This window comes from Podarcis tiliguerta (assembly GCF_965153285.1).
Source record: "Podarcis tiliguerta genome assembly, chromosome: 11".
Classification (NCBI taxonomy): Eukaryota; Metazoa; Chordata; class Lepidosauria; order Squamata; family Lacertidae; genus Podarcis; species Podarcis tiliguerta.
This window is the reverse complement of record NC_139544.1, coordinates 44128311-44145392: the sequence shown is the minus strand read 5'-3', so window position 1 is coordinate 44145392 and position 17082 is coordinate 44128311. Positions and strand designations below refer to the sequence as shown.

The 17082-nt window shown below is 44.4% G+C and overlaps 2 protein-coding genes across 6 annotated transcripts in view; one reads left to right on the top strand and one right to left on the bottom strand.

Annotated features, from left to right (window-relative positions):
- The window catches only part of LOC310659406 (uncharacterized protein C5orf34 homolog), a 192913-nt gene that overhangs the window by 65276 nt on the left and 110555 nt on the right, over positions 1-17082 (bottom strand). The window lies entirely within an intron of this gene.
- The window catches only part of NNT (nicotinamide nucleotide transhydrogenase), a 54517-nt gene that overhangs the window by 23698 nt on the left and 13737 nt on the right, over positions 1-17082 (top strand). For all 5 annotated transcript variants that reach the window (XR_014502781.1, XM_083402725.1, XM_083402723.1 and 2 more), the window contains exons 9-19: positions 320-511; positions 1145-1298; positions 2180-2341; positions 3873-3983; positions 5654-5799; positions 6949-7144; positions 8735-8968; positions 10330-10490; positions 11418-11597; positions 12610-12769; positions 13802-13883. Coding sequence is in view for 4 of the 5 variants with exons in the window: in XM_083402725.1 (XP_083258851.1) it covers positions 320-511; positions 1145-1298; positions 2180-2341; positions 3873-3983; positions 5654-5799; positions 6949-7144; positions 8735-8968; positions 10330-10490; positions 11418-11597; positions 12610-12769; positions 13802-13883 (1778 nt within the window). In the remaining variant the exon portion in view is untranslated. The remainder of the gene's footprint in view (positions 1-319; positions 512-1144; positions 1299-2179; positions 2342-3872; positions 3984-5653; positions 5800-6948; positions 7145-8734; positions 8969-10329; positions 10491-11417; positions 11598-12609; positions 12770-13801; positions 13884-17082) is intronic.

Sequence of the window (17082 nt, the reverse complement as noted above, 5' to 3'; positions counted from 1 at the left end):
CAGCCTTTGCAAGTGGAGTAAGTCAGGGCCCCACCCACACATGCCAGTCCTGTCTACACTGACTGGCAGCAGCTCTCCAGGGTTTCTGATGGGACATTCCCAGCCGTACCTGGAGATGACCCCTAGGACCTATTGTATGCAAAGTAAATGGTATACCATTGAGCTGTGACCCTTCCCATTCGTTTGGCAAAATCAACATTTAGTACCATGTTCTTAGATGCTGATGTCTAGGAATGGTCCGCCCCCCCCCCCTAACTTTGACTTCAGGAGTTGTGTCTCAGCTTGCTTATTCATGAAGCCATATTTTTGGTACCTCCAGGGAATTACACACATAGGTTATACGGACCTTCCCAGCAGAATGGCCACCCAAGCCAGCACGTTGTATTCCAATAACATCACCAAGCTCCTGAAGGCCATCAGCCCGGACAAGGAGAAGTTCTTCCTTGACATAAAGGATGAATTTGACTATGGTACCCTGGACCATGTTGTAAGAGGAACAGTGGTAATGAAGGTAAACTAATCTATGTTATTTTTTAAATTAGGAGTCCAAGCCTCAGCCTGTTTTTCTTTTGTCTTTTCTACAACCTGAATTGAAGCACCTGTATGTTTTGAAATTCCCCTGGATAATCTGTCATCAATGTGCAAGGAGGGTAGTATTATTTGTGTTCAACTGCACTATACATGCATTACTTAATCCTGGGGTTACATCCATCAGTTTAGCCTTTTTTGGCTTCAAATGAACCAAGCATGTTGAATGGAACTAAACAGTGCATTCAGATGCACACAATGTTATCCAGATATGATATCTGGTTATTCCTTTGTTAATTGTTGTTTGTTAAAAATGCTTGTGCATAGCTCCATGCCAGTGTAATATACACACACATCAATCAGCAGATAAGATTTGCTTGAGAGCCACTTTGTCAAGGCAGGAGAGGATCGTAGGTCCATACCTTTGTTGACACTTCCCGGAAGAGTGCTGCAAATCCCATAGTCACAGACACCTCTTACTCCTTTTGCCTCTGGATTTAAGAACTGGCAGGCTAAATCATGTCTCTGGGCAGTGGGGGGGGGGGGGTTCCAATTTAGCCCAGGAGATTGCAAATTCTCTGATCCGTTGGATAAAACCACAACTGCTTTTTCTCAGGACGGAAAAGTGATTTTTCCAGCACCACCTCCCAAGAACATTCCTCAGGCAGCGCCTGTGAAGCAGAAGACTGTGGCAGAGCTGGAAGCAGAAAAAGCAGCCACCATTACACCCTTCAGGAAAACAATGACGACTGCCTCTGCGTACACAGCAGGTGAGAAAGCAGCTGCCGTACTCTGGCCACTCTGTGGAACCTGCATCCAAAGATGTTCCAGGGCCTAATAATGTCTAGAAGTAAAGATGGATCTTGCTGTCAAATTATAGGGAGCCAGGTAGCTAATCTTCCCTCTTCCTCTCAGGTCATTCACCCTTGACGAATCCTCTCAGGGGTGTGTGTGTGTGTGTGTGTGTGCGCGCGCATGTGCATGTGCATGTGCATGTGCATATCAACTGTGGCTTGCATTCCTGCAGCCCCCATCCTCAGTTGATCCATACAGTGAGCTGAGAAGGGGAGGCATTATTGTCCCCACTCCATTCAAATGATCAATTCTGTGACTTGGCGTGTGTGAATGATTTACATCCCTATCGGATAATTGGGCTCTGCTCAGCCCAGCACTCTTATTTTTTTTGTCACTGCCAAAATTGGTGGAGGTAGAATAACTCACTGTGTGTGTGTGTGTGTGTGTGTGTGTGTGTGTATGTGCATACATATAGAGCTTTCCGAACCATCATGCTATTTAATCCATTCTGGGCCTTTAAGCGGGAGAAGGAGAGAGATGAAATGTACATTGCCAGAAAATATCAGAAGCAAGGTCTAGCTTTGCTAGTACTTCCCATGGATCCTGTGCTATTTAGGCAGCCTGAAAATGCTAGAAAAATTACTTTGAGAAAAATGAATGACTTTGCCATCTTTGTAGGACTAGCTGTCTTAGCCACCTTGGACTCCTTTGGAGGAATGTGTGGGGTACAAATTTAATAAATGAACACAACTGTAGAAACAAAGGGAGGCTGTATTTTGTCAGTGTTTAAAACTTAGCATGAAATCTACCATATGTTCTCATTCATTGCAGGACTTAATGCTCTCTTGTCTTGCAGGACTCAGTACCTTGCTCGGATTGGGTGTTGCCGCTCCAAATTCAGCTTTCACTCAGATGGTGACAACATTTGGCTTGGCTGGGATTGTTGGGTACCACACGGTGTGGGGTGTGACTCCTGCACTCCACTCGCCACTCATGTCTGTGACAAACGCCATCTCAGGTAAAACAAATGACCGCTTTTTTTGGTTTTGACCCTGACATTTCTCTGAGGGGTGATTTGTCACTTAAAAGTGTAAATCCAAACTACAAGAGCAAAAAAGTGGATCCAAACTACAAGAAAGAAGATTCCACCTAAACATTAGGAAGAACTTCCTGACAGTAAGAGCTGTTCGACAGTGGAATTTGCTGCCAAGGAGTGTGGCAGCACTCCTTGGCAGGAGTGCTTCTTTGGAGGTCTTTAAGCAGAGGCTTGACAACCATATGTCAGGAGTGCTCTGATGGTGTTTCCTGCTTGGCAGGGGGTTGGATTCGATGGCCCTTGTGGTCTCTTCCAACTCTATGATTCTATGATTCTAAATGACACCAAACATACCTGTATCTGGAAATGTGTGTCATATAGGTGCCTTCAACCCACAGCCAGAGGATGGGTTGCAGCTCCCTCTTTGTGGGGTAAACGTTGCTGTCACATAATGTGTCCACAAAGCCTAAAATGTGGGTTTTAGGTATGGTTACCAAAAAATAAGTAAAGCCAACTAAAAGTATTGTTGGGACACAAGGTATTACAGACTAGAGTCCTACAGTCATGTACATTCTGCCTGGAAATCGGTAGGTTTATGCACAGTGGAGCCAGGTTTTGCACAGTGATTAACAAAATGCAAGATAATCAAATGGAATTAATTATGTTTTAGTTCCCTTGTCACCCAAGAATGGGCTAACGTTTGCAACATCAGCCATATAAAACCCTGGCTTAGCCAAAAGGGTCTTGCAGTGTCCCCTTCAAAGTGCTGAACACTTTTGCAAAGTGCTCTGCATCAGGTGATTGATGAGATAACTATCTGGCCAAATCCAGTTTCCTGCCCTTATCTAGATACTTACCACTGTCATAATTTGGTAGGTAGTTTCTAGCTGTATTGCTGGTGACATTAAGTGTACATTTGGCAGGGTAGTCCAATGCAGATTTGAAAGTACTGTATTATCTAGTTAAGACGCATTCAGACAGCACCTTATTCCATTTTCCCTGATAATTTTTGTGTTCTGTGTGATCTTTCACATAATATGAAATACACTTGTGGAAATCTAGTGAAAATTTAGCTCTCATTTCTGTGTTAACTGCTTCCAGGAAAAAGACCCATTTGCAACCCCGCTAACCTGGAAAATTATGGCATACAGTCCTTTCCCACCATTTTCATGGGTGACTCATGGATGCAAAGAAGTACACATAAACACTAAAGGGTTTGTGTCTGGGTGGTGGTGAAATGTTCAATGATATTTGCTGTTGTGTCACACCAAACCTGCTGGTGTGAATGAAATTTAGTGCAATCTATCAGTCAAAAACTCACAGTTCCATAAGGCAACAGTTAATGCACAGTAGAAGGAATGTTAGAAAACCAGAACAAGAGCATTGTAAACAGGATCACTAACACAACAATCTCTGTTGGTGTTTGTCAATTCTTGAATAGGAGGCATATATAACAACTGGCATCAGTTTCCCCTGTTGTACAGGAACGTAACTGCTGTTTTCCACCCCACAGGGTTGACAGCTGTTGGTGGATTGGCACTGATGGGGGGACAATATCTCCCTGATAATGTGCCTCAAAGCCTTGCTGTTCTTGCTGCTTTTGTGTCCTCTATCAACATTGCAGGTATGGACTATCTTTTGGCTTTCTTGCTTATTGCCTTTAGGAATGTTGAACCAAAACAGTGATGTCACAAATGGCAATGGCCAAGAGGTATGGTATGCTTGTGTATCCAAATTGAGAGAAACCAGTGAAATACGTTTCTGACCAATTGCTGTGATCTTCTAGTTATTTGTTCACGAGAAACCCGAGTCCTTAAGCTTGTGCAGTGGCAACAAGATCCATCACTGGTCCTAATGTCACCATGCTATAGAGGAAGGACCGTATAGCTCAGGCAAACATTCTGCTCAGGGGCAGAATGTTTGCCTTACATGTTTGCCTTGCATGGAGGTCTCAGGTTCAATCACTGATATCTCCAGGTAGGGCTGGGAGAGGCTTCCTCTCTGAAACTCTGGAGAGCCACTGACCGTCCATGTAGACAATACTGAGCTAAATGGACCAATGGGTATAGCTCGGTACGGTATAAGCAACTTCCTCAGTGAGCTGAGGCCCTGATGAGGATGACATTGCCAGTGTTGGAGAGCTTTTCCATGAACTGCCTTAGACTGAGCCAGACCATTGGTCCATGTAGCTCAGCATTGTCTACACTGACTGCCAGCAGATCTCTAAGGTTTCAGGTAGGAGTTTCTCCCAGCCATACCTGGTGGGGATTGAACCTAGGACCTTCTGAATGCAAAGCAGATGCTCTGCCACTGAGCTATTGCCTTTCCATTCCAGGCTTGGCTTGCTCTGCTATTTATACGCAAGCTATCAGCAGCACTGTATTTTTCTCCTGCTCCAACAGATATGCACTGAGGTCCTCTTGGACCTCTGGTTTGGTATGTGTTGATACCATGCCACTCACATGGACCATGCCCCAGTCAGTGATAGCTAAACATCTGTTCTGGTTTCAGCCTCCCACTCTTGCATGCATCATATAATTCACAATTGCATGAGGACGAACCTGTCAGGAGCTGGAGTCAAGCTTAGGTCAGCAATAAAAAACACAGTGCCAGTGAAGTTAGCTCTTTACTCAAGAGACCAAAACATCTCAGGCCTCGTGATCCCAGCAACTCTTCCCAGTATGTCTTGCCCCAATGCAGCAGTTATGGGGACTGAAGGTCCTCGCCTTCCCACAGATGCCTGACCCCTCCTCTCCAGGGTTTTCCCCAAGCAGTCGTAGACTGCGTCTGCGGACAACCAATCTTTCCTCTGCCCTCCTCTGCCCTTTTCATTTCTTTCTGTGTTCTGGGTGAACAGGGGTTGAGGGAATCTGGTCACAGCAAGAGGGGAGACTCCCTGGATTCTTCAGCAGCCGGCCTCTGTCTCCTGTCCCCGCTCCTGCCTCTGAGTCTGGTTTGCCCTCTGCTGCAGACTCTTCCTGCTCACTCAACCCTGTTGCCTCCACCTTCCGACACCTCCCCCCTCCTGTCTGCCCCTTCTTCCCTCTCTGATCACTCATCATCATCCCACCACCAATCCCTGGGCTCTGAGCCATCTTCCCTTGGGGGGGGGGTTCCCCAGCTGTTGCCTCTCCCCACTCCTCGGCATCCAGCCAGTCCATGCCAGCACCCTAGGAGAGGCTGAGAGTCTATTGTTAAACGGAGGCTTAAACTTCAGAACAATTGCCCATGTTCCTAGCATTCAATAATACCATTATGCTGGTTTCGAAATCTAAATATTCTTTTCTTTTCTAGGTGGTTTCCTAGTCACGCAGAGGATGCTGGATATGTTCAAGCGCCCCACTGATCCCCCCGAATACAATTACTTGTACCTGTTGCCTGCTGGCACTTTTATCGGAGGATATGCAGCAGCTCTCCATAGCGGGTATAACATTGAACAGGTAAGAAGATCTCTCAGGGACCCAGGGTACCATTTTCTTTTGTTGCATACAGAAAATGTAAATTGGCAGTTTTCGGGGGCATATTACAGACTGCACGCACCCCCCCCAATCAACATCTAGGGACTGTAGTTTTTAAATGGTGCTGAGAATTGTATTATTTCTGCATGTGTGTGCTTTAAATGCATGCTGTGTGAGGCTGAATTCTATCTACCTAAGAGAGTCATTCCTCCCCCCCCCATTTATTTATTTTTTGCTGCAGCTTGCCCCAATTCTTCTGTGGTGAAAACACTGCAGAACCTTTGGGAATGGCCAGCGGCGTAGCGTGGGTTGTCAGCACCCGGGGCAAGGCAAGTAATTTGCTCCCCCTAACCCGTGGATTTGCGCCCCCTAATCCTAACCCCCAGATGTTGCGCCCGGTGCAGCCGGCCCCCCCTGCACCCCCCACGCTACGCCACTGGGAATGGCACATGATAATACAAACAAATTGCTAATGCAGAGAAGATGAGGGTTTTTAAACCCCCATTCTAAGTAAAGAATAGGACCCACGTATTTTGGTTTGGCTTAGTAGGCAGCCATGGCTTGCTGTCTCCACCAAGTCCTCCTAAGAGTCCTTTAGCTTGTACAGTGGAAGGGCAAAGTGGATATTTGTCACTTGGCTTCAGAGAGAGGCAGAAACAAGCAGGGAAAACGTGCATTTCTTCTGCCTTCTCTGAGGCTCCCAGCCCAAAGCAAGAGCCGGAGGACTTCAAGGGAGATAAGATCTGTTTTTATACTTGGCACGGTGAAGAATGCCGTTCCCCAACCAAATTCATTGCAGCTCGTGCCAGAATGCCCCAGTTGTGCCAACGTATTTAGTAATCCTGCAGTTGTTCCATATAATTGCAGTGAGTGCAATATATCATTCTTTGCAGCAAATTATGTGCTTTGGCATTCAGCATCCTGGTTCTGTTTGGTATACACAAACAGTCCTGGTTTACTCTCCTTTTACTCTCCTTCCAAGTATGTCTTTGGATTTGAAGTCTGTGGATGAGGCCTATATTACCCTCTCACCCTCTATTTTTTTTTTTTTGGTACAGTGTCTTTATATTGCAGGTGCTTTATATGTTTTTTCGATAACTCTTATTATTATTATTATTTTCACTTCTTAAGATGATCTACCTGGGTTCAGGCTTGTGCTGTGTCGGTGCCCTGGCTGGCCTCTCCACCCAAGGAACAGCTCGGCTTGGCAATGCTTTGGGCATGATAGGTGTTGCCGGGGGCATGGCAGCTACTCTCGGAGGCCTAAAACCATCCCCTGAGCTGCTGGCTCAGATGTCGGGTGCAATGGCTCTTGGTGGCACCATAGGTGAGTGCAGAGCTAAAACACCACCTGGTTTTAGAAAAAACTCTGAACACAGGACAGTGCCTTTTTTGCAGTTGAGCCTACTGTAGGTGATGCCATTTTTTTCCTGTCAGGTGTCTTCATGCTTTAGAGACATGGGGAAACTTGTTTTCTTTTTAGCAGATAATGCAGGGTGGAAAACTGTTTTCAGCCCACAGTGGTGAGTGGGGGCCATGGGCAAAAGACTGGGGGGGGTGGGGGAAAGAGATGTAAATTTTGTGATGACAGTGGTACCTCAGGTTACAGATGCTTCAGGTTACAGACTCTGCTAACCCAGAAGTAGTACCTCAGGTTAAGAACTTTGCTTCAGGATGAGAACAGAAATGGCATGGCGGCAGCTGCAGCGGGAAGCCCCATTAGCTAAAGTGGTACCTCAGGTTAAGAACAGTTTCAGGTTAAGAACGGACCTCCGGAACGAATTAAGTTCTTAACCTGAGGTACCACTGTACACATTAGGCAGCGGCTGTTTCTGGTTGTCCAGCAGGGCCCACCAGCAGAGGATATGGGGCCTACTAGAACCCCCTCATGCTTTGAGCTGGCCCCAACCTTCACAATACTTTGAGATGTGTTCCTTATATTTCTTTATACTTCTTCAGCTTATTTTGAGCATATTGAACTAATCCTGGCCTGAGTTCACCAGCTGTCAGCTAGTTTTTGGAGCCAGTTCAAAGTGCTGGTTTTGACCTATAAAGCCTTAAATGGCTCAGGGCCACAATACCTCAAGAACCTTCTTTCCCCATATGAACTGACTTGGACCCTGTGGTCATCATCTGAGGCCCTTCTTCATGTACCTCTTCCACAAGAGGTCCGGAGGGCAGCAACATGGGAACAGGCCTTTTCTGTGGTGGCTCCCCATTTGTGGAACACACTCCCTAGGGAGGCTTGCCTGGTGTCTTCATTAAGTATTTTTTAGACACCAGGGGAAAGCATTTCTCTATAACTAGGCCTTTGAAATGTTGTGTAGTCTTTGAAATGGGAGGGGGTTATTGATTTGTTTTTACCATTTTATTATGTTTTCATTTTGTATTTTTATGTCGTGAAATGTGCAGTGATATTTGGATGAAGGGTGGTATGCAGATCAAACCAACAACATGCTTTATATGCTCTGTCATCATCAGAGTTAAAGGACACAGTCTATGAAATCATAGAGGTGTTTGAAGTCAGGAGTAGAAAATAATTGGGAAGTAAAAGCTCCTTAGTTTCTTGGCTAATAGGTGCTTAGATCAGGTGTGATGCCTTCCAGATGTTGTTGGACTACAGCTCCCATCATCCTTGACGATTGGCCACACTGGCTAAGGCTGATGGGACTAGCAGCCCAACATCTGGATGGGACTAAGTTGTCTGTTGCTGGCCTTCTTGTGTCCAGCACTTCCTATATTATTATTATTATTATTATTATTATTATTAGGCTTGAAATGTAAACCAGAGACTACATGTTTGTGCTAATGCTGAATAAGCTTTTGTATTGTAGTGCTTGCTGTCTCTAGCTTAGACATTCCACACATTGAGGGATGCACCACAACATCTGGTGTTTTACTACTTTTGTCTTGACAGGTCTGACAATTGCCAAACGTATCCAGATTTCAGATTTACCTCAGTTAGTGGCTGCTTTCCACAGCTTGGTCGGCCTGGCTGCTGTCCTTACCTGCGTTGCTGAGTACATGATTGAGTATCCTCACTTTGATACTGATGCGGCTGCAAACCTCACCAAGATTGTGGCCTACCTTGGCACATATATTGGAGGTGTAACCTTCAGCGGCTCTCTCGTCGCTTATGGAAAGCTCCAAGGTAAATTTGCTTCTCTTCCTTTCCCTTCCTGTCCCTTGGCATATTCTACCCATCTTTGTACACATGATTGCATACTCTTTGGTATGCATGTGTGCATGCCATTCCTCTTTGGTTTGGTTTTGGCCCAGGTGATAAGCCTGTGTCCTGTATCCATATCAGACTGCAGGTGTAGACTCAAGTTGATCGAATACATTTTCACATATAAGAGATTCACTTGCAAATAGAAAGCTAACATGTACAGCTGTGATAGAGCCATTCTTCCTGACATCTGGGGCAGGGATGGGGAACCTGCAGCCTTCCAGATGTTGTTGGACAATAACTCACATCATTTCTGACCATTGTTCGTGCTTTCTGGAACAGATAGGAGTTGACACCTGGCAACATCTTGGGGTGGGCACAGGTTCCCCAACCCTTGTAGAGATTTAACAGCTGCTGAATCAGGGCCTGGGGGTGGGGCTTGTTGCCAGTCCAGCAATTCTTGTTTGACCCACACAGCAGCTTCTGATTCTTTGCTTGAGGTGCCTGAGGCGCATTTCTCATGGGAGCCTGGAATAATAAACTGCTGGGACATAACATCTAAAGTGGAAAGCCTACTTTATACACAGAGTCTCCCTACACAATACATTTTCTCGGTGATCTGGGTTTTAAGTTTTGCAGAGAGCTTGTGTGTTTAGGGGATGCACCCTGCTTCAGACATTATGCCCCAACATTGCAATGGAGGGGGTGAGAGCAGCCTTAGATTTGGGGGGGATGGGTCTAAAAATTGGCACATTCTTGGCCCCTTCATGCAATTAACATGAGGGTTACCTGCGGTGTATCTTGTTTTCTGGGAGATGTACAATGGGCTGTGGCTATTACTTCATGTCCCGCCTATGAACTTTCCATGACATATAGCTGTCCATACTTGGAAGCAGAATGTCGTACTTGATGGACCATAGGTCTGATCAATCAAAGCAATTCTTATGCTCATTGTTTGAAGTATATAATTGGAAGATGTTATGGACCAGGTGTGGAGAACCATTGAGCCTCCAGGTGTTGCTGAACTGGCCATTGGCCATGCTTGCTGGGGCTGATGGGAGTTGTAGTTCAGCAATGTTACCCATACCCATTTCAGGCCTAGTATTTTATTGCTTCTGGAATCCTATTGAAGAAAACAGCATCTATACCAGCTTCCTGTTGATGTTGCCCGTGGAAGATGGGGTTGATATTGGGCCAACAGTTGTGTAGAGCAGATGGAAATAGAAAAGGAACTTGATATTGGGTCTGTGGGCTTCTGCCTCCTCCTAAAGCTGCTGATTTTCTAAAGCTGCCAATTCTAGGAATTGAAAGATCTTCTTTCCTTCCTTATTTACTTACTGCAGGTATCCTGAATTCTGCCCCCCTCCTCTTACCAGGCCGGCACTTACTGAATGCTGGCTTACTCACTGCAAGTGTGGGAGGAATGATTCCCTACATGATCGATCCTAGTTACACAACTGGACTGACCTGTCTAGGGTCAGTGTCTGCTCTGTCTGCTGTTATGGTAAGCATGGGATTTGAAGGGGGTGATTTGGAATGCCGTGCTAGTGAAAATGCCAAACTGTAAACTGGGATGCAGAAAAATCACATTTGTCACTAGGCATGCTAAACTCCTACAAAGCTGAAGTAAGGTAGCGGTTATAAGCCAGCTAGTTGTATGGGTATGGAGAACCCTAAAGTTTCCAGACAGAGCAATGCAAAGAAATCAGTGTGGTATCTTTTTATTCCACAGTTTAGCCACCTGTGCTCCTTGACCTAATTTGATGTGAAGGTGGGAGAAATGAAATAGGGAAGGGAGGGAGTGGACCCACTCTTTTTGGGCTTTGACCCCCACCCACTGTGATGTGTGACCCCCAGAAGATTACCTCTGAGGGAATGCAGACCTTGACGAAAAAAAGGGCTGTCCACCCATTCTTTTGTTATTTTGGAACAACATTTGTTGGCTTAAAGCATGGGTGGGCAAACTAAGGCCCAGGGGCCGGAAATCCGGCCTGCAGATGGTCCGGGAATCAGTGTGTTTTTACATGAGTAGAATGTGTCCTTTTCTTTAAAATGCATCTCTGGATTATTTGTGGGGCATAGAAATTCATTCATATCCCCCCCCATATAGTCCTGCCCCCCCCACAAGGTCTGAGGGCCGGTGGACCAGCCCCCTGCTGAAAAAGTTTGCTGACCCCTGGCTTAAAGAGTACACAAAGTTTACACGTGACTAGTAAAAGTGAAGTTGATGGATAGTCAGCAAATAATAAGTAGAATTGTATAACAGTTATTAAAAGAATGGTTTGGTCTTGGCATGGTGTTTCAGTGACCTTCGTGAATAATTTAGATACGCTTGAAAAGGAGAGGGCTGTGGAGATCATTCAGAATTGTTTTGAGCAGAATTGATACACCAGTCTGCTTTTCATTTATTGGTTTCATTTCCATTCCACAGGGCGTCACTTTAACAGCAGCCATAGGCGGGGCTGACATGCCCGTCGTCATTACTGTACTGAACAGCTATTCTGGCTGGGCACTCTGTGCTGAAGGATTCCTGCTCAACAACAACTTGCTAACAATTGTGGGCGCACTTATTGGCTCTTCTGGTGCCATCCTGTCTTATATCATGTGTGTGGTAAGGAAAATGTAGACATGTGCTTTCTCCTGTCAACCCACTGAGAAGACTGAATAATTCTTTGTGTGTGTGTATGTGGAAAAGTTTTGTGTTGTAACTTCAGTCTTTGTGTTTTTAACTTGTTCATTCATGTCATTTTCCACCCACCCTGGTTTCTCCCCATGGCTCTTTTTCTTTTGTAACTGTTTGCCCAATGCAGAGTACTGATTCTGTCTTTTAAATCCTTAAAGCACATTATATCCTTAAAGCTCTGAAGCCAGGACTCATGAACATGGCATTTATACTGATGTAGTATGCCATGCATTTGAATCTGTTCCTTAGTTGCTAGGCATTCAGCCAGGGTGATTTCTCCTTATTTATTTTTGCTTGGCTAACTTTTCGTTACTTAAAATGTTACACATTGATGTACTGTTCACAGAAACTCCCAACATATTCTGTTTCGCTTAGGGAGAGAACTAAAATGACTCTGCTTGCAACCTGCAGGTTTTTTATTTTATTTTAAGTAACATTAAGGGTATAACTTGGATGGCCACTGCGTGGCAGCAAATCTGCATGAATGAATCACTAATGTATCTGGAACTTCTTGTAGACATTAAATCGTACTGGTGGCTTATACTGTACTGCAAGACTGTTAGCTCTTTCTCACCCCCTTCCTGTTTTGTTTTATTTTTTTAAATTAATAGGAGGTTAGCATTGTTTCCAGTTCATCTCGAACTTTTTCATCTTTCCTAGTCCATGATGTGATTTGTCTCCTTGTATCTTCCAACGACCTGAACTTTGTTACCGTCTGTGCCTTTGGGAAAGACTCATGTTTGATATTGCATAATGGTGTCACCTTGAGGCTTGGACAACTATCGGGAATAAAAACTTGGAGAAAGCCACAGAGGGAGAACTTAAAAAAAATAATTTAAAAATGCTGAAGTTTTTCTTCACAAAACTATGTTTGTTGCATTTGATTTTTAAAAGACAACTTGTTTAAAGCATTCAGGGTTTTTGTTTTCACCTCCCCTAGGCCATGAATCGCTCTCTTGCTAACGTGATCCTTGGTGGATATGGCACTACTTCGACAGCTGGTGGGAAACCCATGGAAATAACCGGCACGCATACAGAAGTGAATGTGGACAGCGCCGTTGACATGATAAAGGAAGCCAACAACATCATCATCACTCCTGGTAAAACTGACGCTGCTGCTCAAGACTACTGCTTTTGTAGCCTGTGCCATGAGACCCAGATTCTGTGTGATGAACAGTATCCATAAATTAAGAACATTTGCTCTGCTACAGTAATACAAATTGTGGAAGACAATGGCCAAGCCAATACTGTTGTTACCAACCTAACTTCATATCCACACCTAGTGCCTAGTGCCTTATTAAAATGAAACAACAACAACATATACAGTGGTACCTCGGGTTACATACGCTTCAGGTTACATACGCTTCAGGTTACCAGACTCCACTAACCCAGAAATAGTACCTCCGGTTAAGAACTTTGCTTCAGGATGAGAACAGAAATCATGCAGCAGCGGCACAGCGGCAGCAGGAGGCCCCATTACTAAAGTGGTGCTTCAGGTTAAGAACAGTTTCAGGTTAAGAACAGACCTCCGGAATGAATTAAGTACTTAACCCGAGGTACCACTGTAATTTATTATTTATACCCCGCCCACTTTGGGCTGCTTCCAACAGAATATTAAAAACGTGCTAAAACACCAATCCTTTAAAACTTCCCTAAACAGGGCTGCCTTCAGATGCCTTCTAAAGGTCAGATAGTTGCATTTCCATGAATAAATAATCTTAAGTGTTTGGCTTCTCTCCCTGTCATTCCTTGTATTACTTGCTGCAGTCAGGCAATACCCACACCATACATTTCAAGCACATGGCTTCCCTCAAAGAACCCAGGGAACTGTAGTTTGTCAAAAGTGATGGGGATTTTAGCCTGGGTGTCCTAAATTATACTTCCCGGTTAGCAGCAGTATCCACTGTTATTGGGGCCGATCATTTCATTATCACCTGTACTAAAACAAAAACCCTAACCATCACATAATAGAAGTTTCTCTGGTTGAAGATTGGATACATGGGAAAGTAAAGACAACCAGCATGGTTAATTTAGTTTGTGTGTTTCTCTCCCTGTCCATCAGTTAACCCGGCAAACATGTGAGGCATTGGTAAAGCACTTCACATCATCTGGACTTTTCTGCTTCTCCACAGGTTATGGTCTTTGTGCAGCAAAGGCTCAATATCCAATTGCTGACTTAGTGAAAATGCTGAAGGAACAAGGCAAGCATGTCAGGTGAGTATTTTTTGGCTGGGAAGGGAAATAATGCACAGAGGATCAGGTGGTTTTATTGTTTTGAAAACCACAAAGAGGTTTTGATGATTAAGCAGCCTCATTGAGACGATTGTATTTCCAGCTGAAGAACCCTTGCCGTTCTGCGTGCAGTTCCTTCACTTCTTCCTCACAGAAGCCAGGAAATGACGCAATATTCAGTTAACCATAGTTTCCTGTTAATATCGGAACCAGGGAACTGCGGTCAGTGGCTTCCTGACAAGTGAAGGCATGAAGCCGAATTTACACCATGGTTTCATACTCTACCCTGTTTGGGAGCTGTTCATAGTTTGTTGAAGACTCCCTGGCTTGTTTCCCATTCATGCAGGGTAGCATCAAAGCAGCTGCGCGTGGGGCCATGAGTCTTGTTCATATTTTGGCTTATTAAGCCAAGATGTAACCATCCAAATGTAGATACTGTGTTAGGGGAACATCTCTCTCCTTCAGTATCTTATCTATACATAAACACACACACACGAGTTTTTTTTTAGTGGTAGCATCTGCTTTGACATTTTGTTTTGTTGTTTACAAGCAAGTGGCATGGAAATTTTATGAAATAAATATATTCTAGAGCCCACTCTTTTGAAGTAAGTCAAGAGTTTAAAGAAAGTCAGTTAATAATATTTATTTATTTATACATACATACATACATACATACCCACCCTTCCCGGTTCAGAAAACCGGGCTCAGGGCAGCTAACAACAAATTTAAAACACTTAATTGTAAAACAGCATAAAATACAGTATAAAAACATGAATAACAATAAAATTCAAAATTCAGAAATCAATTTGGGGGAAATCCATCTAATAAGCATTAGATAGTCACCAGGGCTAGCTGGCTGAATTGGTCCTACTTGGGCCAGCAAGGAGGCCAGGGGAGAATTAGCTGTGGGGTCTCAGAGCGGGTAATCTTCATAAAAGAGGAGGGGGAGGGAAGAGAAGTGAAATAAAAGATCAGGCTGAATTCAAATTAAAGGCCAGGTGGAATAGCTCTGTCTTACAGGCCCGATGGAAGGAGGTTAAATCCTGAAGGGATTAAGGCTATTTTCTTCTACCCAATGTTTGTTTGTTTATAATATGAACATGTGCATCCTATGTTGTAAATTGGGGTTCTAAGCCCAATTTGAGGTGCTGGTATTCACCTGTAGAACCAGTGCATTTTCCCTGGGGGTACTCAAGGGTACACAGTACAGGCACGCCAAAGCACTGGTTAAAAGTGTGGCGCTTAACTGTAACAACTTCATGGTGAGTACCGGCACATTTTTTTCTAGAAGAAAAGCACTGTGTAGAACCAGAAACAACTTGGGACCAAGTTATCTAACTTCACCATTCAGCCTTGCAGCTCCTTGTATGCCTGCTCCCAAGTGAGATAAAATATATAGGCAGATGTGAGAGGAACTTTCTGGTGGTAGCTCCACAACTATGGAACTTTCTCTAGGGTAGGATGCAAATTTCTCCTTCTCTGCTGGCCTTTCTCATCTATGCTAGATGGTTTTCTCACAAATGATTATGTGGCCCTAAAGAGTTTTAAATTGGCGTATTTGAAGTCTAAGGCTTAGCTGGCTTGATCTTGGTTTGATTAGGTCTTCTATTATTAAAGTTGATTCTGTGGTTCTTAATTTCAGGAACAACACGATGGTTTTTGTCATCCTCTGCTTGTTTGTGGTGTGTGTATTAATACCGCATGGACACTGCCTTCCATAGATAATCATTTGGAGTGGGGGGCATGATGGCATTATTGTTGACCACTTTTTCATTTGGGTGAACGTGGGTTGATGCTTAAAATGCCAGAACTGCTCGTGCTGCCCATTGAATTCCTTTGAAATATGGAGCTGCTGTTGGATCTTCCAACAATTAATACAAAATGGGTTTTGCCACTTCCAGAGAAGTGTAAATGATGCTATCGTTTAGGGATAATTCTGACATTTCAGGTGTAGCATGACCATGCTTGCTACTGTGTTCTAAGCCACAATCACTTCTTTATAACCCCAGGAGTGTGGCCCACCAACTTTTAACAAAACAGAGTGCTTGCTATTCTTTCTCTCTCTCTCTCTCTCTCTCTCTCTCTCTCTCTCTCTCCTCCACCCACCTTTTCTTTCCCTTTGGCTCCTGTGTGAGCTAGTGTTTCAGTCCCCACTCCCACCCCATTTTCTTTCTTTTTAAAAACTCAAAGCACTAAAGACTTTCCTTTCTGCATCAGCTCTGTACAGAATAAATGTGAATGGAGTAGATGCTAGAGCCCATTTTGGCAAGCGTTTGCCACAGCGGTTACCTGAAGGGATTTATATGAAAGAAGTCTGTATTTACTGTTTGCGGCATGTTGGGTCTTTCATCACGTTCTGGTGCCCCCATGGCGTTCATTGAGTGCAGCTGCTTGCCCCGCGCTTCCTGCCAGCCCCACAGAGCCTCAGGACAGTGCCGCGTCCCAGATGCTGTGGCATTGCCTGCACATCTGTGACAAATAAATGCCAGCACAGTCATGCGATGGTCATCAATGCATAATACCTGTGCTGCGCCAAGAAAAAATTGCATCTGTCATCCCGATGGCACGCCTGATGTCTGTGATTCAGAGACGCTGTGATTTTGGTGAGCCTTGCGCATAGCCATAACATGTTCCAGAAAAGAAAAAAAACAACAACCCTCAGAGATTGTGTAACATGTAATGTTAATACTGAGACTTGCGACTCAGAAGCGTAGGAGAGATTTTGGGAGGGAAACAGCATTTCCTAACATCACCATTTGACATAAGGTTTTCCTTTGCAGCCGGGTTGCATCTTTAACGTATTACTAAAACCAGGCAGAAAAAAAATATGTGCCTGTAACATAAGTTCCTGCTGTTTTCTCCCTGTCTGTATCTTACTGCGTAATACAGTAAGTATCTTGGTGATGGATGTGCTGTGTTTCTCAAGGAAGCGTTTCCAAAGACATTTCCCCCCTTGGGTTGATTTTTGCCGGAAGCCTAATGGCTAAATAACTTGCAGGGAGAAACAGGAGCAGGCTCTTTCGATAAGCACTGGGTTCAAAGTGAGGTGGTAGCAAACCTGCCTGCACTGTTCTTTTATTTTGAGATGGTTGTTGCATTAGATGCTGGTATTAATTGAACGATGAAAGCAGAAAGCAGCCACCATCCACCAAGGCTGTGATCTTAAGAGCACAGTTGCTTG